The sequence below is a fragment of the Strix uralensis genome, chromosome 4, assembly GCF_047716275.1.
Source record: "Strix uralensis isolate ZFMK-TIS-50842 chromosome 4, bStrUra1, whole genome shotgun sequence".
Classification (NCBI taxonomy): domain Eukaryota; kingdom Metazoa; phylum Chordata; class Aves; order Strigiformes; family Strigidae; genus Strix; species Strix uralensis.
Genome location: NC_133975.1, coordinates 96,435,728 through 96,462,027, shown reverse-complemented (window position 1 = coordinate 96,462,027; position 26,300 = coordinate 96,435,728). Strand labels below are relative to the sequence as shown.

Below are 26,300 nucleotides of genomic sequence, written 5' to 3'. Positions count from 1 at the left end.
CTCCTAATCTCCTTTTACTTAATCCTACATTGGCCAGAAATTTTCAGTTAATAGTACTATAGAACCTGTAATCTTCAAAATAATAAACACAACTTGAAAGGACCTAAAATGTAAAATGTTTGCAAAACTTCTATAACCTTTGTCATGCTGACACTGAAGAACAGAATCTTAGATCATTCTTTGGTGGTTCTGTTCTTAATTTCTAATGCCATCATTTGTTTTGGTTCGGCCTTTACCATTTTTATTGTCCATCTTAACAGCTGCTGATGGCCCAGGAGATCGATTCATCATAGGGGAATCCCAGGCTGGTGAGCAGGTGAGCACAATTTCTTTTCTCTTTTTTTTTTTTTTTTTTTGTTTTTAATGTATTTTTCTTTTGTAAGATGCTCCTTTGTATTTTTAGAAGCCTTGCTAGTGCTCGAAAACTCAATATTTTTGGAGGTGGCGTGAAGTAGGACACCGCTGTACCTACCCTCCTGCTATGTGCCTTGGGACATGATTTCAGAAAGTGAGGTAGTACAGTTACATAAGGAACTAACAAGGATATCCCAAAATACTTCAGACTATTGTGCTGACATGTCCGATAGGAGTGCATACAGTAATGTTCTGCCCTAGTACAATGTGAGAGGACATAAGGTTTCTAGTGGTGTTACAATTCATAAACAGAGAAAACCATGATTTAACTCCTTCTTGCTGACAGATTTTTAAAGGGACATCAGCCCAATAACTGTTTCCACAAGCTGCTCACATATTTCACACTGATACCTGCAAAACAAAGTGTAAGAATTTTGTATGAAGCCTTTAAAGATAGGTAATGATCAGAACAATATTGAGGAAGCCTGGCAGTAGCCTGGTTTGTGGTATTGCTCTTTTATTTGTTTGTTAAATCAAAAGTGTTTGTGCACCTTAGCAGATACATGGATTGAGCTTAAGAGCGAGTTGGGGCAGCACCCATTCATGACCTGCTGTGCTGTATAAATATTCATGAATAGAAACAATTTGTGATTTGTTCTCAAACACAAGAGTACTTTTTATGAAATTCCTGCATTAATACTAGAGTAATGGGGGGGGGGGAAATCAGTTCTGTTCAACCACTTCTATTATTCTGTCAATTTAATTATACCCACTACTTTCTGTTCAGGAGATCATGGGTTAGTCCAAAATGTTTCTCCAACTATTTCAAGTCCCAGTTTATAATTCTGTGTATTGTATGTGAAATGATGGAGAAAGGGAATGAGTAACAGGCAAAACAAAGGATTGATCAGTTTTAATGTTTCTACAGTGTGGCCACTTTGACTGCTAAATGAAAAAGTCCAAGTGAAATAGATGTATTTCAAAAGTTGTAAAGTTGTTTCAGGTTTTAGAATTATTACCAGTTGCAGGATTATTACATTTTTTTAAAAATGGAGTTGAACTGCCTCTAAATATATAATAGACATTTAATTTGGCTAATCATGATAGATACAGAGAACTGTGAAAATAATTTTTGCTGTAGTTCCCATCCATTGTCATGAATTATACTGTGGTGTAATAGACATCTTCTCAATACTGATATTCACGTGAACTTAGATTAATGAATCTGTTACACAAAACGTAAAATTATTTTAAATACTAAAAAAAGCAAACTAATGAATTCCGCAGTTCTTTCACCTGCCTTGGATTTTTAGCCCTTCTGTCTGCGTTTTCAAGTGTTAGTCCAGAATCCAAAAGACTGTCAACTATTTCTACAACCCTTTTTATGGTAACTATAAAATAGCAAGAAACAGAAAAGCAACCTGTTGAATTATCATTCCTATCATTATTCACCTGTCATCAATATTATCATTTCGCTAGTTAAAATTATCATAGCACAGTGGTGCTTAAAAACAGTACTATTGAATCTGGGTCTAATGGGGAGAACTGCCCACAGGTCTAAAGGGTTTCAGTGTCCTAATCAGTTCAGCAGGTTTGTACAAAGGATAAAAGTGCAAATGAGAGCTTGCTTCCCTCTTGCAAAATGCAAGAGCTCACAAATGTCTCTCTGCAGGGACAGTCTGTCCTCCCAGATTAATGCGAATGGGAAACCTCTCTGGCAAGGAACAAAAATTGGGTGGGAGGACGCACACAGAGAGAGAATAATTCTGGAAATACCAGTGGCAAGTTAGAAAAATGAGGCTGTTGACCTCTGAATAATTGGTCAAAGTTTTTTTCCTGGGCCAACACATCTTCAGGCTCATCTCCTTCCCAAGAAATTATTTATAGCCTTGGAAGGCTCCTCAGTCTCATTTCACCCTTCAGTCACTCTCAGCAGCAACATTCTGCATTTCATGTTACAGACCAATTATCAGAATGATTCACAGCAGGGAGTTCAAAATAGGTTTAGATTTGGCTCCTCCTGTAGGGAAAAGGTTATGTAAATGCTATGTAGAGAAGAAGAAGATGGGACTGAGACATTGTTGGACATTTATATATCAGTTTGTAAATTGTGTATTATTTTCTGATTTCCATTTTCAGATGGTCATGTTTATGTTAACAACCATTTTTTATTTTGTATTGAGGAAAACTTTCAGACACTCTCCTGCTTTGGGGAGGTTAGGGCACGTTTGAGAGTACTAGTCACAAGCCATCCACATGGCCCCTGTGTGAAAAACAAAACCATGGGGAGCAATTATTTTCTTCCTATAGACTTGCATAGCTGGAGCTTAGCATTTCCTGGAAGACTTTCTAAAGCTGTTTGTAAGAGGCACTGTGACAAAGCAGCTATAATATAGGATGGAAAAGAGGCATTTTTCACCTTTCCATTAACTTGGGCCTTTTTACAGAAAGGAGCATGGGTCATTCATTGTAAATCACATGAGAGAGGTGTAATCATGTGCAAGAGAAAATGCCTGAGATGGGGGCTGTGCTCAATAGATTATTTCTGGGTTTTATTCAGTGAAGATTATTTCTGGGTTTTATTCAGTGACTAACATTAAATAGATTATCAGTGATGAAGGCAAAAGACAGAACCCAATACTGCCTTATTCCAGGTAAGTGTGAGATCTCAAAGGCCTTTGAAAGAGCTGCTGTGAAATTGTTGTACTTTCATATGCTTTCTGAGAAGGAATCATTTCCTTTCACAGAAGAACACAGCCCTGGAGATTCACACACAAATCTGATAGTTGACTTCTGTTCATAAAATTAATCTGATCAAATACTCAAAGGACAAAAAAGGAATTAAATATATGAGAAACCAATTCTAAAAGCAACTGTTATTGTATCATAAATTTGTTTAAATGTTTCACATCATTACACCTCAAAAAATTAACTCATCTAGTAATAAACTCCAAAGGCATGGACAGTTACAGAGCATTTTATCAGCATAGGCACTGATTTCTAGCAGAGTCCTAGACATTTTGTATTCTTTGTGGTTCTTGATGCCCAAAAAATGCTTTTTAAATGGAAGAATTTTTTTATGCAATACATTTTTGCTCTAAAAATTGTTTTTATAAATATCAAAATAACACACTTATTTTCACTTTGAAGCATCTTCAGTATAAATGGAAGCATCTCAGCTGTTCAACCACAGCTCCTTGCATAGTCAGTGGTGAGAAATAAATACCATTTTTTAAAAAAAATATTTTTATGTCATCTGTTTTTAGATACCTATTTTAGGATAACATGAATCTTGCCCTAAAAGCACACTAACCATGACATATGGCAAGTGTGATCTTTTTTTTTTAGTTTACTTCAGCATTTTATTTATGTTCTTTTCAAAGGATGTTAGATTTCTGCTACCCTTAGAAAAGGGTCAGGATTCAATCAACTCCAGGCTCAGTTGTTTCCTGGGATACGTAGGTCCCTGTGGTACTATGGTAAACCAGGTACAAACCATTTCCAGCCTCTCCCTAGGGCTTCTGTCCCAGTGAGCCGCCTTTGAAATACACACATTTCAAAGTAATACTCACATTTCAGAGGTTATGACCGTGCTGAAATGGAGTAGAAGAACGGACAAGGCAAACACAGCTTTACACAGCTGAAACATTGGCCACCAGTCTAGAATTTGCAGATGTCTTAACATCATCCTGTCAAAAGTTATGGAGTAACTGCCTGCTGGGCAGGAGCAGGTAGTAGTGCTTGGGCAGTGCTGCTTGCAGGTCTGTGAATTGCTATCAAATCCATCCTAATCTCAGTCTGAGAAGTCCTGGACACGTTCCAGTGCTGCATATGGAATTTAGAATCCATCTGCACATGAATTATATGTGTGACACCTACAGAATATGTTGGTCTGATCACAGCTGTGTGGATCTCTGTGTAGCACATGTTCACTAATAACAGTAAAGCCAAAACAAGTTGGGCTTACTAAAGTGCTGTGGGGAGCAAGCATTCATATTCCAGCAATGAAATCTCAATCATCATACCAGCTTCTTTTAGTTGCATTTCTTTAGAAAGATTTTTGTTTTAGTTATTTATTTCTTAGGTGGTTATGGTCAAATTACAGTGTATTAAAACAGGCTGCCTGATGAGAAATTTTATTGAAACCCATGTCATTTGTTTTATCATGTTGTTCTGATATTTTTCTGTTCTTTGTATTGCTTCTGCTGAAACTTTGTAATGTATTATGACTTTACATAATTGTAAAATATTATCAATTTTAGGCCTTGCTAAACTGACCCTCACAAAGATAGATATTCTATGTGAACTAGTGTTGAGCTGGCTCTCAGTATGAGAAAATCTGCTTAAAAATGAAGCAGCTGGTTACATTACGTTTCTTACAAGCTGCGGGTTTTCCATATATAGTGTGCTGGTAAAACAAAACAGAACAAAAACCCAACCAAACTAAAACAAAGAAATTTCGACCTTGGGGACCAGAGTACTCTGCAAAAATATTTATGTACAGAGAACATTTTTAGATTTTTGCTCGTATAAGTTTCTAGAAGGTCACCATCTAACTTATATTTCTGAGCCAGTTATTTTTCTGAGGCAACCAGAGTATCAGTATATTACTTATTCTGAAAGTTATTCTTGTGATAGAAGTCTAAGGGAAAAAATCTGAAGCTACCTAATATGTAACCATATAAAAAAACCCAAATCTGAAGCAATGACCTAATGAACTTTAAATATTGGAGTTTATACCTGTTGATATCACTAGCAGTATATGAAGAGTCATGCCTCAAATAAGAATTCTAGCTTTTCAGATTACTTCCATAAAGTTCAAATGGTTTGAGACTTTTCAAAAGTAACTTAATTTTTGTTTGTTTATTTTTCAGCCAACTCAGACTGTGATGCCTGGTCAGGTAATGCGCGTTACAACCGGTGCTCCAATTCCATGTGGTGCTGATGCAGTGGTGCAAGTGGAAGATACAGAGCTCATCAGGGAATCAGATGATGTGAGTCACAAGTTAAAACTCATTTTTCTTCTGTGTGAAGCAGAAAATGGCTCATGATACGATCCTGTAAATATAAAAGATAGTCCTATGGGAAAGCTCTTCTGTTAATCTCAGAAGTTTGAGGATTTTCACATCAGTTCCTAGTGGCAATTCTACTCACTTTTTCAGGCTGTTATAACAGTACCACAGACCTAACTTTCCTGACAATGGTTCTTCATCACAGTTGTTGAATGCTGACAACAAAGTATTCAGGAGCATGATTTGAGTCAAAGGCAAATGCCTCCTGGAGATCCATAACTACAGACCCATTTGAGTGCCTAGTGTATTCACATTTTAAAATACAGAGTGGCAATCAGACATTATATTTCCTTCTTTTCTACTGAGCTCACATTTAGCAGTAGAGCAATCTTCTTTATATTTCAGGATCATCCTGAAACTCAGCAAAATGAGGACTTGAAAAGGTCTCCTAACTCACCAAGTAAGGAGGCGAAAAGTTTTCTTAAAATACATATTGATCCCAGAATAATGGATTGAAATATTACAGTGCAGCATTACCACTGATGTAATTAAAGCTGAATAGGATTTTCTGTGAGAAAATGAACTGGTTTAAGTGCTGCAAAATCCATGGGATGACTTGGATTATTCTGGACTATGCTATGAAGATAGTTCTGTATTACCAGAGTTGGTCTTATTTCAGCAAAGGTGAATTTGGTGGATTTTGGAGAATATGTCTTGTGCACATAACTTACAATAAATGCATATGTTTAGAATAAGGTTCTTTATTATGTAACAGGGGAAGTAAGTGCCCCCCCCACATTTTTTTTAAACCATAACTAAGTTTCTTCAATACACCTCTGTTTTCCTTTAAAATGAGAAAATTTCTGAATTTAAGACCTCTGAAAACCAGGAAATGGATAAGGTGCATATTCCCCCAGATCATAGTCTTAGCTGTTTAATTTGAACAGATTTTCCAGCATGCCTATAAATCATATTCGCACTCTACCTTACAGATGCTGAAAAATACCACAGAAAAAATGAGTACTGTAGTACTAATTCTGTAGACACAGATGTCTTAACAGAGTAAAATGTGTTTTTTGATGAAGCACATGAGCTGTCTATACACAACTGTATCCAAAACAGTCCATCTTAGACTTCCTTTGTGTTCAGAAAATTACTTTTGAATCATTACCTTCACTTACCCAGCTGTGATTTCAGGACACCATCGTCATGTTTGCCATCATCTAACGGATTTTAAGGCAAGAAGATAGTCTCTTATTGACACAACTTCCAAGTTCAGTTTTGGAATGAAGTGTGTGCATGGTTCTCTGCTCAAATCAGCCTTTGCTCCTCTGCTGCTGTTCTGACAAGCTGTTCCACTTCGCCATAGCTCAGTGCTAGCGTTGCGATTGCAGCTGGGCTATAAGCAGATGAATTCTAGTATTCAAAGCTGATGAAGACAGCAAAAACTGAAACATACTCTCATGATCCTTTCTCATGCCTTATTACTGTAAATGCATGGATTTTTGCGTCTGATGAAGTCAGCAAGCTGTCTAGGCTGGCCTTCTTCCTAACAGATTTTATTGAGTCAGTCCTGCTTTGAGGTTACAGATGTGTGTGTGTAGATTATATCTTCCCGTAAAATACACTGTTAATTCACTGCTTGTTAATTGTTCCGCTAGCCTCACTGAGCAAATTTTCTGTGGCCATTGCCCACCTCATCATAAGAAAGGACTATCACATTGCAGAGCAACATACATGATAACCTGTTATTTTCTACTTCTTTGGATGGCTGTCTTCTTCCTGGATTCCACTTTTTCTGTGGATGTTCTCCTCTGCATGTGAGAACAGATTATTTGGCTATGTGCTTAAACTCTGGATTTTTTAGCAAATGTCAGCCTCTTTCAACTTCCTTTTTCTGCCTGTAAGTGTGAGGTAGAACTCTTCAGTTTCAACTTGTCCTTGAATATGCGACTCAGCTAATCCTGTACATAAATAATTAGTATAGTTTAATTAATATGTTATTTTTCTCTTCTTTTTTATGCCTGGTTGGCTACATATTTCAAGAATACTTTTCTTTTTAGTGTTAGGAACTGCTTCAGGGCTGGGATTTAACTGAAATGAAATCTCTAACATCTGAAAAATGTTCTTCTGAAAAGATAGAGAGTACTTTTAGAAGAAGCTCCTTGACCTCTAGTTGTGGTAGCAGTACTTAAATATCATAGCAAGCATTCCCCAAGTGACTGTAGAAGTCACAGGCCTGAAAGGAATTACATCTATCCAGCAAGAAGAAGAATTCTCATCAGCTTGCCAAATGCACAGTCATTGAGAAAGATCCTTGCAAAAACATGTCTACACCCTTTTCATTTTGAGTTTTTATGTCACCTTGTAAGAAAAAGGAGGCCAATGTGATCAACCAAAACAAAAGTTAGATCCTGCATCAGGACCGAGCATCAGTATGTCAGTATGGATGCTGGCTGTTAACAACCATCAGAGTAAACCACTCAGAATAGTTCAAAATATATTAGTACACAGCAAGAAGAATGCTGCCTGATACACACCAATGAAAGGGGTTCTCAGCACAAAGCCATACCTCCCTACAAGCCCTACCTCTAGCCACCTTGAATTATCTTGTATTCCTAAAGCGTTCTGGGATACCCATCAGTTCCATAAATAACAATCTCCATACATCACCATGTTGTCCACCCACAGTCACACTTTCCACAGTGCTTTTCAAACCTGGAATTACTAAATTCCTCAGAAGCCTTTTTTTTCTTGTTTTCCCTAATCCAGGAGTCCTAAATAGGACCTTTTCTATTACTCAAATGTGTCATTGCCACTTTTGATTCCCTAGAAACTTCCTAGCCATCTTTAAATGTTATCGAAGATATGGAAAATTCAAATCTTCATGACTAGCCAACCATCCCCAGAGTGTCATAAAAATAAAATAAATCTGAGACTGACTGTTGCCCCAGATTTTCGTCACAAGCCTAAAGTATCTTTTACAGCTTCAGATGGGGATAAGGAAGATAAAAGGACATCCTGAGCACCACCGCAGCCTTTTTGGATGCTAACAGCCAAAAGTAGTCTCTTCTCTTATGCAAGAGGAACAGGTGTAAAAGAAACAGACTTTGCATTAAAAGTATATTTTGAAAATACTGTGTTAAAGTAAGAAATCAGTTTTTTCAGGGTTGATGTTTTTGTTAGTCATTTCCTGGCTTTCAGGTGTTTAAATTTATCCATTTTCACGGTAGGTAAACAGAATCACAATCTGTAACAACACATTCATTAACTTTTAACTTTGAGGCATTTAGTTTAAAGCACTTAGTTTGAACTCAGAAAATGCAGTCCATATTACCTTTAAGAAAAGAGACAAGTCTCAGTGTCCTATACAACACTATCATTCTTGTAAAAACTCCAAATGACAATGACATGCCTTGTTTGTCTTGTAATATTAGTGTGTGATTTATAACTTTGAGGTGCTTAAAGTATGAAGCACTACATAGTAATGTAAAAACATAACCTGTTCCAGTCTAAGTAAATGTAGATTTAGTACTACTGACAGGCTGGCACTATCTCAAAGCTGAGTGTATATATCATCAACCCACTTGCAGGGCTTATAAATTGAATATTAACAATATAGGTCATGTGCCACTTACTGACATTGAATGAATCACCAAACCATTGAAATTCTGAGAAGTAAACACAAATGTTAAAGTAGACATCAGACTTTTCAGGCCACTGTCTCTTGTTCACAGTAAATAAACATGATGAATAAGCCCCTTCCTGATTTGTACAAAGCTCTCAAGTAGGAGTTACCGCTACAGGAATCTACACGAAAATCCTGAAACAGCTAGAGCATATAACTTCTTCCCACCTTTCAGTGAAGGTAGTGGCATATTGTCTGTCAGACTAATGGTCTTTTTGAAATGCCATCTTTGAAATTGTTCAAGCAGATCAGGTTGGCTGAGAGAAGTAGAAAGAATCCACTCATTATACCAGATCAACAAGCATAGGAAGTAACATAGGAAAGATACATAAACAAAGGAATCATAAAAAAAAGGAAGGTAAAAGTATGTATTCAGTGCTGGTCCTTCTCTGGTGAGCTCATCAAAGAGAAAATTTCTTATAAAGCTGTTCTGTTTCAGCACACATTGTATTACAATCTTGACACACAGATCAGGAGAACAATGATAATGCTTAAACCATAAGGTCTCAGTGTAATGAGTACTGTAAGCTGTGTAGACTTCTGAGAAATTAAAGCTGATTAATCTTTGAATAGCCCAGCTGACTGTATTTGATATCCTTGTTTTTGTAGGGCACTGAAGAGCTAGAGGTTCGAATCCTGGTGCAGGCTCGACCAGGCCAAGATATCAGGTCTGTAAACAGCCTATTTTATAAAGAGTAAAATATCTCTGTAAGGAATAGAAGGGCTGGTGATTTTTATAGTATTTTTTTAATCATAAGTAGTACTGACATTTTGACAATCTGGACACTCCTTATCTGGAGCAGGACCAATCAAGGAAAGAGACTTTCAATCTCATTTTGGGGTTTTTTTCATTTTTTTTCTGTGCTATGATTTTCAGACCTATAGGACATGACATTAAAAGAGGTGAATGTGTGCTGGCTAAAGGAACCCACATGGGTCCATCTGAGATTGGTCTCTTAGCAACTGTTGGAGTAACCGAAGTAGAAGTTAACAAGTTTCCAGTGGTTGCAGTCATGTCAACAGGGAATGAGGTAAGAAAAGTATGTTTAGAATCAAGGTCTGAATTACTGTATCTTCTTTGGGGCAGTGTTTTGGGTAGTGACTTCCACCCTAATTCCCAAGTAGACTCACTTTTTGAACTGCAACTCATGCCGACACGAGGTATTTTTGTGAGTGATCAACCCATAATCAGCTGCTTGTGTTTTCTCCTTCAGGGGCTCTCTCACATGTCTCACACACTGACTTTGCCAAAAATTTGGTAATGTATCCAGCCATGTGCCAGCTGCTTTCCTCCTGCTAGCAAGGGAGGACCTGTGAGGTAGTCAGGGTTGTAATTCATACTGCCAGTCACGACTGGAAGAGTGATTTTTTTTGAGCAGCACTCCTCCGTAGCTATAGTGCGAATGGCAGATAACCTGTCTTTGAAAACTGAATAGTGCTACCAAATGCCTTGCTGTAGTATTGTGCCGTACTATTTTTTTTAATAGTAGCCCATATTGAAATCCAATCTGCTCTTGGTAGAACTCCAGACCAGCCTTTTAATTGCTTTGTCTTAGCTACATCAGAAAAATCAGGTTCAAATTTAACTCAATTTACTAATTTTACATACATTGTGGGCTGACCCTGGCCAGCAACTCTGCTCACTCATTCCCTCCCACAGCAGGACAGAGAGAGAATAGGAAGAGCAAAAGCAAAAGAACTCATGGTTTGAGATAGTCAGTTTGAAGTTTAAAGACAGCATGAAGTTTGACCTATAATTTTGACAGTCCTTTGAGACAAACTTTTTGAAATCCAAACACAAACATAAACCTAGTACTGTATTCTCATACAGCTTGAATATGTTGAATTTTGAAATATTTTGAAAACTTCTAATATGTTGAATTTTGTCATCTGGTGGTATCCTTACAACTTCCACAAGCCCAGTGGAGGTTACTCTGTAACTACTAGGTACTGTGGGCGGCTGAGGCCAGCCTTGCTGGGACAGAATCTTGCCAGATTTCATAACACAGAATAGGGTGTGTCATGTAGGAAACATATCGCTAACTGAACAACAAATCCAAAGAGCTACACGGATTACAGGTGATGATTTTCTGAATAGTATCTTCCATGTGGCTGAAGGTTTTTGCATGTAATTAAAGGGTCCTTTACTGATGTGGACACCTCTCTTTTGTATCATGTTAAAAAAGATCCTGCACAGTGGGTTTCTTAAACTTCCTATGGAAATCTTCACAGAAATAATGCTGCTAGCCGAAGCATCAAAATTTAGCCATGCTCCACTTTTGATTATGCTTACCTTACTTCCTAATACTATTGCTATAATTTTGACAGATACATTCTTATTATTTACCTCCTGTCAATATTGTGTTGTCCTTCTGTGTCCTACAAAAGAATTCCTAATATATGTAAAATACATGTTTACATATGTGTGTTTTGTAGTCCAATTTCCAAAATATGTAACATATGTAAGGCAATTGCCATAATACTATCTTGAGAGAAAGCTTTTCATCCAAAACAGTAATTGATACAAGAACCAAGCTTTAAGCTTCTGTCTATTATTCCAATACAGATCGTTGTATTTTAAAAACATCTTTAAGTAAGTAGACGATGAACTTCAAAATTTCTTTTAATAACTTTAAATCTGATTAGCAGCATCAATGAGGTTCCTTTAAAACGATTTAAATAGAAGCAGTAACTTGGAAACATAAGTTTGTGGTTTGCTTTCTAGTGTTTAAGATTAGAAGCCAGGTGCTCATAAGGAGGAATAAGGTTTTGCAGACATGAACCAATAGAAAACTAGCAACCTGGAGGGTTGGACTAAACAAGCACATTACATATTAATTTAAATTCACTAAATCACTTCACACATATATTTTATGATAGGTGTCTAAGAAAATCCTGTCCAATTGGAAGGAGAAAATTCTCACTTGTGTAAAGGCACAGTATGCCAAGGAGTCTGACTGAGAGTGTTTCTGGTTTTATAGCTACTGAATCCTGAAGATGACCTCTTGCCAGGAAAGATTCGGGACAGTAACCGTTCAACGCTCCTAGCTACAATCCAAGAACATGGCTATCCAACAATCAACTTGGGAATTGTGGGAGATAAGTAAGTACCACATGTTAGTAAAGATGTCACTTCATATTCATGCGGTGCACTTTATGGCATCCATGGAAAAAAGAAATACCAGAGAAAATGTCCCTCATTGCAAGTGTCACAGTGTTGTGACAGGGCACATCTTGCAGAGGTTATTTTACCCTTTTCATTAGAGAAATAAATAACTATATTCTAATATTAAGAGGAATCATTTTGATAAAATTTTTATTGAATGGTGTTTATCTTGTTTTGCCTTCTGTTTGTTGAAACATCTATTACTGCTGCAAATTGAATTTATTGCTGCAGTATCATCACAAGCACCATACTTAATACATGTAAGAGGAGACAATTCTACAGCAACCGTACTTCTTTCTGATCCTATAAAGGGAGAAGGAAAGTTTATTTTCCATGCCAAAATTAATTTAGAGTAAAAAATGTTGTCACGTTCTGAGGAACTGTCTTTCAGGGAAAGCCCTGTTGCTGGATGTTGCTCAACACGTCCAGAAATATGTCAAAGAATTTAGAAGAACCAAATTTTTTTTCCTTTACTGGTCTCTCTACTTTGATTGCCACAGAGTAATACCCTGTGATCAGTCTTTCCGTTCATCTGACAGTGATTGCTCCTTGTTTCCCAGTGGTAGTGAAGTCACATCTCCTGTTGAGAGCTCTGGGATAAGTGATTGAAGTGTTCAGTCTTTCATTCTTTGCAAGACTGTGCAATGCCTGACATCCATGGCTTGAGTTTCTCAGCAAAACTTATTTCCTTAGTTTATTGAGCCCCAAAGGCTTTGAGCAGGCTTTCTTGTTTCTCATTTTGGGTATCAAACCAACTGACAGACTTGGTTTGATAGGGAGTTGTTCAGGTTCACTTCCACCTGTTTGAGAAAAAGGGTGTTCTTGTGGATGAGGCCCAATTAGAAAGAAAAAAAAGGAAATAGTGAATTTTAGCACCCACATTTCACACTGATTGATGACAAAATTCCCAAGCAGGGAGACAAGGCTACTGCTAGGGAATAGCTCATTTCAAAACCAGGCTTCCCTAGTGCAGAATTCAATACAGAACATCACTAGCTTGACAGAAAGTATATGAATGGGCCAACCACTGTGTTGTTTTACAATATATGAACCAACCTGAATGGTGGCTCCAGGAAATGCGATTGTATTTGAAGTATTCATACAGGGAATGTGACACACAACAACTGTGGCAGTTGTTGTGATCTTAGGGAAGGCAAACCCTTCTGGATACTCTCACTGCATCCAGACATCCTTTTTGCTTCTCTGGCCTGGCAAAACAACATTGCTGTTCCAAATAGCAGTAAATATCAAAAACCTCCTGCCAATGAATGCTTCCAATTTCAGGTGGAGATATCATGCAAACATGAGTCTAAACTCATGAGATGGTTCTTTCCAGAAATGGTACCTAAATGTTCTGGATCTCTAGAGTGTTTTCTATATTATAAGGACCTTCTTAGACTTTAAAACACAGGGAGTAAAGTTCTCAAATAAAACTATTATATCCAGAGATCAGGTTCTAGATTTACATATCTGAGAAAAAAGAAAACAGCCACAAAAAGCTGTTAAGTCAGCTCCTGAGAGTCATCCCTGCATAAAAGAAGGGTTGGCAGGGTTTTTCTCCAACAAAATATTGAAGATGAAACTTTTTGCTACCTGCATGAGCAAAAGTTACTGCTACTGTCAGCAACATTACTGTCAACATCAACTTATATAATGTTATTAACAGTGGGTTAATCCAATGGAAAAGATGCTTTCTCCTGGACATCTTTCTGGTAGCCCCTCTGGCAAACTAAGAAAGTAAAGCTTGTTTGTTCTTTATGGCCTTGTCCTAACCTGATAGGTATAGTCTCAAATTTGCTGTAAAGTCAGTACCATCAAATGGAGAATTTAACTTAAGGTCATTGTGCAAAACTATAGTTATGTACTCTGTTGTCTTCAGGAAGTTTTTTCTATAACCTGTACATGGAGTGTCTGTGAAGGTAATTAATCTTGAAAGCTCTCAGTAATAAATAACAAACAGTTTTAGTGAGATTTAAGGCCCAAGAGAATTTTTTTACTTTTCTAAGAACATTTTGCTTTTCTGTATTTTTACAAATATGTTCTGGGGCCCTTTTTTACTTGTTGGATGCTACCTGAAAACCAGACAGCAAACATATGTATCAGTCAAAGGCAGACAAGTGTCTGCAGCTTTGCTTTCAGTTATGAGAGAGGGTGATAATTTTAATCCTCCCTATTAAAATGTTCTCTGTGTCTTGAAATAGTATTACCTTGGCAAAGGTAATAAGAGTTCTTTTTAAACTTTGTTTCATGCCTGGGGAGTCATTTCTGCAGAGGTAGTTACTTTAGCTCATAGAATAGAACTAATGAGCCTCCAATTGTAGAGTGATTTTGTACTTTGCAGTAAGTTTTGAAAAAATGATTTGGTACTGTTGACTTAGCCAAGAATCCTCCCCATCTGATACCAGGATTCTGTCTTACCAAGTCTTCTGCCATTCTTCTCACACTCACATGTCCAGTCCATATATTTACAGCAAAATGCATCTGCAGTTCTGTTTCAGTCAAAGGGGAATTCTGAATATGTAAATTAGTTTGATAATAAGTATGGTATTATTTCACCATGTAGTAAAGCTACTAAGAGAATGTTGCCCATATGGTTATTTCAGTATATATCTTTCGGACTAACATGACTGATTTGATGGAGTACCATGGCACTTGAACAAATGTAAGTCTTCTGAGAGAGATCTTACGAAGGGTACAATTTTGACATTTTAGTCAGCATGTTTATAGAAAAAATGAACAAGCCTTCAGTGTCTGTTATATGGTTTACTGGAGTTAAACCATAGATTATGTATGTTTGTGTGTGCTCATGTATATGTGCAGTTCATTTTGTATGTATATTTATCTAGACAGTGAAAAAGAGAAAGATCTTAGATGCCTGCAATATCTACAGATGTAGTAAAGATACTGGCAAACAATACTTTTCAGAAAATTAAAAACTTGTAATTTTTTTCTTTGAAGATATCACTGTAATGCATTTTTTCCTTTCCATATTTCACATTTTGGGTTGTTTCTTGTTTTGTTTTCTATTTCTTCTTGTTTACACATTTTACATTGAGTAAATTTTACTGCATTTTACTGGGAGTGTCACTTGCTGTATACCATAAGCATTGACTGGAGTTTGAGAGAGCAGCTAATAGGGAGCACAGCTGAATCATTACTATTGCTGTAACAGGTCAAGTTTTTTAACAAGCGTGGAAATTCTGTCAGTCTTATATACAGAGCTAATATTCAAACGTGAAAATTGTTTTAGAGTAGTATTCGTGAAGACAAACTTAGAGGTAAGTATTCATATATTTCATTTCAGTATATGAATCACTCAGAGGTGTGTTTAGGTAAGAAAATAACTTGTCCAGCTGCTTCAAAGCCCAGGACTGTGATACGCATAACATATTCCAACAGAGAATGTGACGGGGTGGAGAAGCACATGGAATGTCTGTGGGTGGCTGCAAAGTAGTTAGGAGCACTTTAAAAATGCCTTTGCATATTAATCATATGTGAAGTTATGTTTTGAACTGGCCACTCAAGTCTCACTTAGCTTATATTTGTATTTTCAGTTTAACCCAATATTTATTTCTTTTTGGAACATTTTAACAATTCCTGAGATTGTCATTGTTTGTTTCCATTCTCAGAAATTGTATATAGGACTCAATATTCAAAGTCAAAAACAGCAAGTCCAAAACACATAGATAAAATCTACAGTTAAAATCGTGAAAGCAAGCAATAGGAGAAAAGAACAAACCTGAAAAATGCAATATAGCTGAAGTTATGGCTGGCTAGAAGCCAAGATTTATTTTCTCTATTTAGCACATAAAAACCAAACTGCTTGAAAAGCACACATCTCTGGGTAGAAATAAGATGCTCCGTTTCCAGAACTACTCCAAACACAAGAAACAAATGCTAAACCAAAGAAAGGAAGAACCCTTCTAATGTTGTTCTTATTGTTGTGTCTTACATCTTTGTCTGAATCACAGAATCACTTGCCAAAAAAATTGCAAAAACAACTGGCCAGTTAAAACTGGTCTCGTGTAATAAGACCAAGTTAAAAAGGCTTCTAATTTCATTTCCCTTGCTTATACTCTATGAAATCATTTGGTTCTTTGGAAACCATTGATCTGATCTGTAGAACTCTGTCAACTTGTCAGGATATTTTTGTGTCTGATGATTTCATTTGTGTTGTTCTTTGTATCCACTGTTTATTTAAAGCTGTAAAGTTTAGCCCTAGCAAAATCTGCTATAGTATGGGCCTCTGTTTTAGAAAGCAATCTTCCATTTTGACAGTTTTTCTTCCATGAGAGACTCTCTTATGAAACTTGCTAAAGAATTTTGATCACGTATGTAAAGAATTCAATTTCCTCTGTTTTTACCTTTGTTTACATGAGTGCATTTTCCCCTTCTCTGCATTCTTTTCCCTATTTTCTAATTCCTTTATCATTTTTCTCAGAGACACATACAACATTAGCTGTTTCCAGCTGCACTTTCATTTATGAGCCTGTGATTTCACAGTGGAGAAAGAAAGAATTTCTCTCTTCTTAGGAGAAAAACTTAGGAAATTCACATTATCTGCTCAGTTGCCTTAAAAATTTATAAGAATAGTTATAAAATCAGCAGCGTATGAGAGCTTTTCTACATTAGAAGTGATTAGTTTCTCATTTATATACCTCTCTTTTATGACATATTGTTTGACATAAATCTCCTAAGTGACAGGTAAACCCATTAAAAATCACCCTCACCATTCTGACAGCATTGCTATATGATATCCCTAAAATAAAGGCTTTGAAAGAATCCCTTCATATTTTGGAAGGGATACTAAGATCTCTCTCAAGCATTTAGTCTGCCTGAATTTTATGTTTGCCATCCAAAAAGAGGTTTAAGTCTTTTGTACTTGTGTGGGTTGCATGTAATTACCGGTATTATAATTCAGATGGAACATCTGGAGTGGAGGGAGAAGAGTGAGGAAACTGCTCTAACTCTAAAATTTCTCATGCAATATCAACTTGACATAAATCATCGTATGAGTTAGAATATAGGCAGAATTATAGTTAGATATAGGCAGAATTCAGCCACAGAACCCTAGACTCTCCCTGCACGAGTTTCATTTCCGACTTGGATACAATCAAATATACTGCGAACAGAATTATTAGTAGCAGTATCATTTAACAAATGACTGCAAGAAAAGGCTTGTTAGAGAAAAGGCCTTAAAACAAATGTCACAATATTAATTTTTGCTAAAGTGACTTCAGTTCTAGATCTGCTCAAAGAGTGATGGTGTTAAAAAGTGTGATCATAGCCTAATGAATCCAGAGACACCGGGTAACAGTTTGAAGGTGATTCAGATATGGAGGTCCTCTTTCATTGTGCTCTGTCAAGAAGAATAGTCTCCTTTTCAAGCAGAAATGTTTAATATCTGTCACAACTCTTGATAATCATTAGGCCAAACTTCAGATAAGTTGTCATGTGTGACAAGTCATCTCATCTAATGCACATATTCTGAAAACACAAAGAAACATCTGAGCCAAAACAGAGGTGAAAAAAAGAACTTGTGAAACGGGGCAGTACAAGTCCCAGGGGATCTTCTGTACCAGTAGGAAACTACATAGTGTGACAGGTAATAAAATTTCATGCTGTAGAGGTGACAGATGCAAAGCTAATGCACAACAGTGTGCATAATTGTCCTCAATACAGGCATGGGCTTCTTCCTGAATTAGCATTTATAGATTCATAACGCAGTAGTATAACATGTCACAAACAGCAAACAATAAAGAGGTCAGAATACTATGAAAATCCTCCTATATATGAAAACAGGGGGAATCTGTATTTGTTGGAGGCAAATAAAAACTTCTGTAGTCTATTTTTGAGGCATATATTATCATTTTTAAAAATACTTGGAGGCATAAGTTCTGTTTACAAGAGAACTTCAGCCTCTAGGAGCCAAAATGTCATTCACTTAAATGACTTTCAACCTCCTTACTATCTAGATCACATATAGGAATTTGAGTTCCCAAGTCACTAACAAATTCTTGAGGATTGAAATTTTACTATTAACACCCTAGAAGAAAACAATTAAAACTGATAAAGGGACTAGATGCAGAAAGATCAAAGAAGTGGTGAATGCTGAAGGTGGGTCACTGTGTCAGCGATATGAATCCTTAGAAAACTGATTATTAATATATTATTGATACAGCCTAGTATGAATTGATATAGGACTAAAGAATGTAAGTAAAATTTACAGGGTGGAGAATTATATCCTGAGACGTAAAGATTTAGGAGAAGATTTGAGAATCGTAGCAAGTAATCTGCTAAATACAAGTTCTAGCATAAAGAGCTAAGTCTCTTGTAGAATTAGAAGGTTATTTTTGACCTTACCTTTGTATTCCCAGGACAAGAAGACAACAGTATATTGTATAGAATTCAGAGGAGAACCGTTAAAATTTTTAAGTGGTTGACAGACCAACCATATACTCCAGTGGTATCAGAACTCAGGCTGTTTGGTTCAACAAAGATATTCTTACAAGATTACTTGTTTACATTTCAATAATATTGAGCCACATGGAGAATAAACTGTGAATGAAGTTTCTATTTCAGCAGCAGTGGCTAGATATTAAACTCAGACTAATTCAGACTGTAAAAAAAGCATAATTTTAACAGTGAAAGTAGTTATAGGAAATTAATATCAAATGCTTTGGTAGATACTCATTTCAAAGCGAGATTGGATATTTATTCAAATGTGATCTACAGTTCAAAGAGAAGCAAGTTCAGGGAGGTTCCAGACTATATTAAATATCAAATCAAACAAAAATTATCAAAATATTTCTCCTGGTCGCAAATAATCTCTTAACTCTTACTTCAGAGAATTAAGTTAATTTTCATCTTATACTAATGGACAATATGTACTAGAAGCACAAACTCAGAAGACCAGTACCAGCAGAAATATCACAGCAACAGTGATCTATAAAAACAGAATGTCAATCAGAGCTTTGGCTATTTTAATACAAGGTGCTCAGATGAATTTGAAACTTTCTGAAAATTTTGACAAGATGCTTTTGATGTCCTTACCTCTGTGTAATTCATTGTGTCATTTAGAAACATCTGTAGTTTCAGTCTGCGTTCTTGGAGACTGAGAGTATTCTTCGAGTTTAGTACCTTGCTGGAAAAAGTTGTTGATTTTTGAGACTGCTGTCCATAATGTTGATGAGTAAACCAGAAGCTGGGATCACTTATGAAATCTGAAAGTCTTTTGTATGTCAATTCCTGACACAGTGACCCTATTTTGAGAAACAAAGACTGACTTCATTCTCTGACAATGGATAGAACAAATGAGGGACTGAAGCCATTTTAGGAAATGGCTATCTTGGGAAAACTGTCAGAAAGAAATAGACATCTAAATTTAAAAACTGAGTAGTTTTAATATTTTTCCATGACTTCCAAACAACATTAGTACACATATGATCTGACAGACCCTTTCTGTTATGACCTACAAGGAGAACCCAGGCACGGAGTTACAAGGTGATATTAGTAGTGTCCATGTGCATCTTTGAAATGATAGACTGCAGCTGCTACGTGCAGGATCAACTGAACCTGGGCTGGGGACTGGGGCGGGAGGTTGATTTTGTTGTTGTTGTAACATCCAGCCAGCTGAAAAGAAGAAAGAGCTCAAGAGTTGCACAATGACTATTCATGACCTGGTCCATTTCAATCTTGAACATCTTATTTTAGTTTTTTTAAAAGAGACATTTATAAATCTTCTTGTCAAATGAAGATTTTTTGCATTTTATATTTAAGAGTATAAAAACATAGATTTTGGCTTATATCATATTTCTGTTACAAAGGACACTATCTAAAAATTATTCTCAGTGAAACTGACTTGGAAGAAGTATACATAAAAGGAAATGCTGTCTTCATAAAATAGGAATTCATAGCAAAACATTGTTTTAAATAAGGTCCTGATAGCAGTAACTTTCTCAGTTTTGGACATTTTTTCTAATCCTGCCTCTTGGAGCAGGGTAGCTGGGTATGAAGCTTCTCATGAATGAAGTGGCATCTTTATTGACTATGGAGACATAAAATGAGGATAAATACAGCCGTTTCCCCCTTGTAGTCAAGAAGGTGACATTTAATATGCCTTGAGACCCATTTCCCAAATAAGAAGCTAGGAAGTATGAGTAAAAATGTTTCAGTGGGGCCCATCTCCAAATATTTTCCCATTTTCTGTGGTCCTCCTTCCAAAATGTCAAGGTGTTTAACACTTCATTTTGCTTTGTCTGGAAGTCAAGAGTAAAGAAGTTTCTCCACAGACTCTGCAAGGAAAGATGAACTACGCATTGTTGGCATGCCCAGTTGAGCCTAAATCCTTCCATAACTTCACTCTTCATCCTTGTGAGAAGCCTGTCCAAACTGTAACAGAAATGTGTTCCCGTACACTCCCTTTCTTTCCTGTTGCTGGCCCTGCAGAGAGGAAGCATTTCCCATGATGATTTTGAATATTCAGAGCCACCAAGGGGGACACAGCTGGGCACAGAGCATCCCTTTCACCCCAGGAGCCTCTCTCCTTCCCTGGCTCTTTATTATACCCCTTCTGCTTCCTTTACCCTCAGGAAGCCAGATGTTTTTAAAGAAGAAGGGACACAGAGCTTCCAGAACACTGCGGAGACAGGCCTACCAGATTGGTGAGCACCATTTTTAAAACACTTGGGACATTGAGGCACATGCATGCTCACAGGCAGGCTCGACTAGGTGTCTGTCAGTGCAGACCTTGGAGCATGGATTCTACCAATGGTTGCCATACAGAAGCAAATGGTGTTTTATTCTGTCCATTAAATAACACTGCCTTGTCAGTTAAGTTCTTATGCACCAGTGCACTGTAGACATACATGGCTCTACAACGTTGATAAAATTAAAATTCTGTTAATACCAAGAATGTTTACATTACTCGTCAGTAGCAGCAAACATCTTTATCCATCAAGGATTTTCCCTTTTAAAAATAGAGCAAATTAGGAAGAAACCTGCTTGAAGGTAGCAGTGGAGTACAACTCTAGGGAAGTCACTGTTACGACTCTTCAGTCATACCTGCATACTTGTTTTTTCCATTGCCGTGCTGATCATCTCTAAAGCAGGCTACCTTGAATGTTCATGAAACCTCTAAATTATCCACTATGCCTTTTCTCCAAAATATGTGTACAGCTATATACTAGGTCTTATTTAGGGGGATGGCTTAATAATATAGATTAATTTACAGAACTTGCCTCCTATCACAGACAGGACAAAGGGGCAGGAGTGATAACAGAGGGAGAGTAAACCACCTGTCATTTTCTCCATTAACAAACAGAAAAAAATAGTTTCTATAGTTTGATTCTTGTAGGAATTACAAATAGGCAGAAAAGTAATGAAAAACCTATCAAAGGCTAGTACCTGAAAACTGCACTCATGTGAGGATCCTCACTGAGGATTATGGGCCTATTTTTACAACATTTTAGATTAATGGGAAGAACATGATATAGACTGTCTGCTTTATCAGAAATTGCTCAAAAGCTGGAATCTACCAGCAGATGATCAACTTTGAATACCTCATACAAGTCTGTTCACATAGCATTGCCTAAATCTAGAGAACACATTAAATGAGCCTTTGGGCTCTCCTAAGCAGTGCTGGAGCAAGCATCAACAGAAGAACAGACCCTAGAGTAAAGCCTTACTACCCAAAGCATGAGCAATAACGTGTTTCCACTCACAGAGCAGGAGACAATACAATGGGCATTTTCTTACACTAAAACATCTTTATACTTGAAGGAATATAGTCCAGTATTGTAGAGACAAATGAAGTTCTAGTTCCTTCCATTGACTAACAGCCGTCAAAAAATTGACTTGCTGGTCTCAAGCAGGGTAAGTTTCTGTTCCTTCTCATCACTTATTTCTAATGAACTGTAGTTTACTCTTCTTGGAGAATTTGTATTATGTTTCAGTAAGCAAAAATTGATGTCATATTTCATTTGACATTTTCTAAAAAATAACTATTTGTTTTAAGATATAGCTGATGACAGGGAATTTTAAAAGGCCTTTTTATATTGTCTCTGACCCGTGGCTTCCAAGTCATTTTTCCTCTGGAGACAGACATTTTTCCAAGTGACTAAGTTATGGTTCTGTAAAAGGTAGAGCTTTACAGAGAAAACCTTCATTTTGAGGCATTGCCTTTTAGGGACTGCATTTCTACCTGTCATAGAGGCATCCATACTGTAGTTCAATAGCAGTTACACCAGTTTACAGGGGGATGAATTTACTTAAAATTCAGTTAAAATTTATTTACAATTTACTCTTACTTAAAATTGAAGCTAATGCTAAAAGAAAAGGTAAGAAATTCCATGATAACAATACCATGTCACCATGTGTCAGGTTTTGTAACATTATTTGCTTTATGTAAGCAACTGGCACTAATTACATCAATCAAAATATTTTACTTTCAGTTATGTCAGTATAAGTAAATTCTCATATTTCATGAGTGCTCTGAAAGAAAGAACTGCAGAAACACATTTACCCTTCAGATTCACCAGTGCACTGTCATCTTTACTGATGAGCAATGTCTTTGGCATTGATTACTGTATTGTGTGGTGTAATCTTCAGTCATATTATTTCAACCTAGCTACAACTGTTGAATATTTTCCTTTCCAAAAGTGAAAACTTTTCAGTGAATCCATACAGATTCACTTCCTTCATAAGAAGAAAGATAAAATAGAAGCTATTATCTTTACCAATGAAATCCCATCCAACTTCTCAGAAGAACTAACGGATTTCTGGTAAGTATTGGGATAAGGTTCATTGTCCTCAGCCAGTAAAAGAGCCAGGTATAATTTATTAGATAATGCAAACCAGCAGTTCTCAGGCTGCTTCTTACATTCAGTGGACACACACTACCCTGGATTTAGAGTGGATAAAGTGCTCACGGGTTAGTACAATGGCACAGCACCTGAAGACAACTGTTATCAAAGCTCTGGTCCTTTTCTTTCAGTATTGATGAAAAAAATCACTACAGTTCACAAGCAAATGCTTGCACATGAATGTACACAAGCAGCAGGCAAGAATGCGGTACAGGACCCAACCATCAGCAATGTAACGGCTTCATGTGGAATGTGCTCCACAGCACATGAGCACCTGGCTGTTACAGAATGGGACCTTTTCCTGTTACACTCCCATTGCTATCTCTGTTTATAAGCTGCTCTTTTATCATTCTGACATATATATGAGTGGGAGTCTTCTGAAACAGTTCATGAAAACAGTGGAGTAAAGTATGTTATCATCCACATAGAAAAAGTTGAAGGCATTAGGCAGATTTCATGGTAACTTCAGCAAAAGAGTTGAAGACCTCTAATCAAAGTCTTTCTGAGTTCATAAATATAAACATGAAAAACATTACACTGCAAAATAGTGTTCTTACTTACAGCACCATCAATTAAAGGAGCAGCAAAAAGTAACAAAGACAAACCCTTTTATGTTGCTATCAGATAGACAAAACTTACATAGTCATGTTGAACAAGCCAAAAGCTACTGTAATTATTCCAGCTTTCCTCACAAGCTGGCCTATATTCTTAGAGAAAACATATTGCATCTGTTCAAAGTGATCCAGGGAAATACCACAGAAGGTAGAAGGAAGAAACATTATGAGAACATGATGAAATACACTGGAGAATTTTGAAACAAATACAGTTTCAGAAGAGTGCCCATATGTTCCTACATACATCATCAAAATCGGATCAGCTTCTGCTTTAGAGAACCATACCAGTCAAAACACAGAATTCCTATTACATTCAAATATTCATTCATTGAATTACGTTCACTGAAATGCATTCAATATTAGATTCTACAAAAGTTGGGTTTTAGTTGGCTAAACCTAATATGGCATGTAAACACTACTGTGCATCCTGCAGATTACTGATATGCAAAATATTCCTCTTGGCCATGAGGTGAGAAGTGGGTGACAGACTTTGTATTTATGCCCAGCTGCATTCATCTATTCATTTTGAAATCTGTCACCTCAACTGAATGAGCACAAGAAGAAAAATGAGAGTTAATCATAAAGGATCAAATCCATATCCCATCTTTCCTCAAACAGCAATGTCATTGAGCCTGATGAGATCTCTGAGTACAATTAAGTACACTCTCTTGGGTTTTTTATGAAAGTTTTGCTTCAGTAAATTCTTTGTTGTTTTGGAGGTGTTTCTTTTTTTTCTGATGTAGAACTAGAAGTTTGGGATCTTGGCATACGAGGGGAATTTCTAGCACGTCCTGTACCTTTGTTAAATCTTTTCTTCTTCTGGGAGATTTGTTTAGCAGAAAAGAGACCTCATAAAATGCAAAACTAGCACAAACCACTGTTTCCCATTGGTGTCGGCATGGCCAGGATGTGCTAAACTCAGAGTACCTGCAGATGGCACATAGGCTTTTGACTTTTACAGTCAACTGTTGTAGTTTAGAGGAGCAGCTGGTCTACTTTGGTCTTTGTGTGATTGGTGTAGCATCACTGCTGACACTTCAGTTTTCACTATGTGTCCAGGAATCTGTAGTTCCTCTGAATCTGTGAGGAATCATGTGTGAAGGGGTAATTATTTCAGCATATAATTGAAATACTTGAGATGCTTTCAAATAAAGTAAAACAGTCAGCAAGAAAGGTTACCCAGCTCTGCTTTTGTACACTTCTGCATGCATCTGGTGCACTATGGTGCATGCCTATCTTTCTGTATCTGTGTCCAATATATCTGTAAAGCACTCAGGTTTAAGGTGCTAACTGTGATGGTTTGCATGCACAGATTTTGCAAGTACAGGTTTCCAGAAGACCTGGGTTTATAAAAGCCTGGGCTGATGCATGGAAGAGTATGACAATCACAAGTGTTTCTATTAGTCACCCAACAGTAATAGCCGTATATGGCAATGAACAACAAGGACTGGAAACGACTGTCAGGTAATGAGGTTAATTTGAATGAATGAGACTACTGTGGCAAAGAACTTGGTGGAAATGGTCCTGGAAATTAGTAATGAGCTATGGATTTTGTACTGTGACAATGGCTTGATAAGTCAGCCCTAACTAATTGTTCCAGTTCAATTTTACAGGGATCACTCAGTTTACTGCAGAGTGGTAGGTGATGCAGATCACCATTTGTTGTTATTTGTTTTCTAAATTAAATTATAAAACTGAGCCGTTTAATTGCATGTATCAAACTGCTGGTGTTAAGGGTTGTATCACAGAAGAGGCTGACAGATTTATAATTAATGACAGTGAAGCACAACAATAGGATCAACAGAAGTGAATTAGACGTTGATTTCTATTTGAAAGAGAAGATTACACTGTAATTTAGGGTACTTCAAAATGGCACTTAAAAGAGAATTCTTTGGTCTTGACTGTACTGTAGCTATTTGAGAGAGATAAAGGAAAAAATCTTCTACATGGTTGATGTCTATTTTAATGAGGTTTGCATCATTTTCTTGTTCAAGCTCTTAAGCTCCTGTGTATCTTTTCAGTTCAAAGACAGCTCAGTAATCAAGCGCTGCATAGCAGTTTTCCACAAACTAGCTTCGATAATCAGAATTTTTCATGAAACCAGAAGGTGTTCCTATTCTGGTATACTGCCATCCTGCAAGCCCTCTCTGCAAATTAATGAAATCAAGTGGCATGTCAACTGCAGTGTCATGCATCTGCTTACTGGATTCTATGCATGCTGCTGCCACTGTACAACAGATCCCCTCCAACTATTTTCCAGATTGTACTGCTCATTCTGTTCCATAAAACTGAATAATGAGGGTCAGGAAATTGAGGTAGTAAAATAGATACTGTTTATCAGCCTGGCAAAATTAGCAGAGAATATCAAAATATACTTAAAAGTACATGGACTCTTTATGCAAAGCATTATGTCTGCAGCTTCAAAAGTATATGTACAATACCCATAATATTTGTGCAGACAATCTGCTGTAGATGGGGCTTTCTCCTTTTGAGAGAAAGTTTGGATTTCTGCTTACTTACCTATATGAATAGTTTCGTAAACAGTACATAATCCTTATAGAACAAATTTTCTTAGTTGTATTTATAGAAGACGCTAAGATATGA

At 36.8% G+C, this 26,300-nt stretch overlaps 1 protein-coding gene across 23 annotated transcripts in view; it reads left to right on the top strand.

Annotated features, from left to right (window-relative positions):
* Positions 1-26,300, top strand: part of GPHN (gephyrin) — a 303,525-nt gene that overhangs the window by 263,602 nt on the left and 13,623 nt on the right. For 13 of the 23 annotated variants that reach the window (XR_012628894.1, XR_012628893.1, XM_074868126.1 and 10 more), the window contains 5 exons: positions 261-316; positions 5,229-5,348; positions 9,664-9,722; positions 9,932-10,085; positions 12,036-12,157. Coding sequence is in view for 20 of the 23 variants with exons in the window: in XM_074868126.1 (XP_074724227.1) it covers positions 261-316; positions 5,229-5,348; positions 9,664-9,722; positions 9,932-10,085; positions 12,036-12,157 (511 nt within the window). In the remaining 3 variants the exon portion in view is untranslated. Of the gene's footprint in view, positions 1-260; positions 317-5,228; positions 5,349-9,663; positions 9,723-9,931; positions 10,086-12,035; positions 12,158-20,811; positions 20,884-26,300 lie in introns of all 23 variants that reach the window. The other 10 variants (XR_012628892.1, XM_074868113.1, XM_074868107.1 and 7 more) reach the window with 1 other exon arrangement.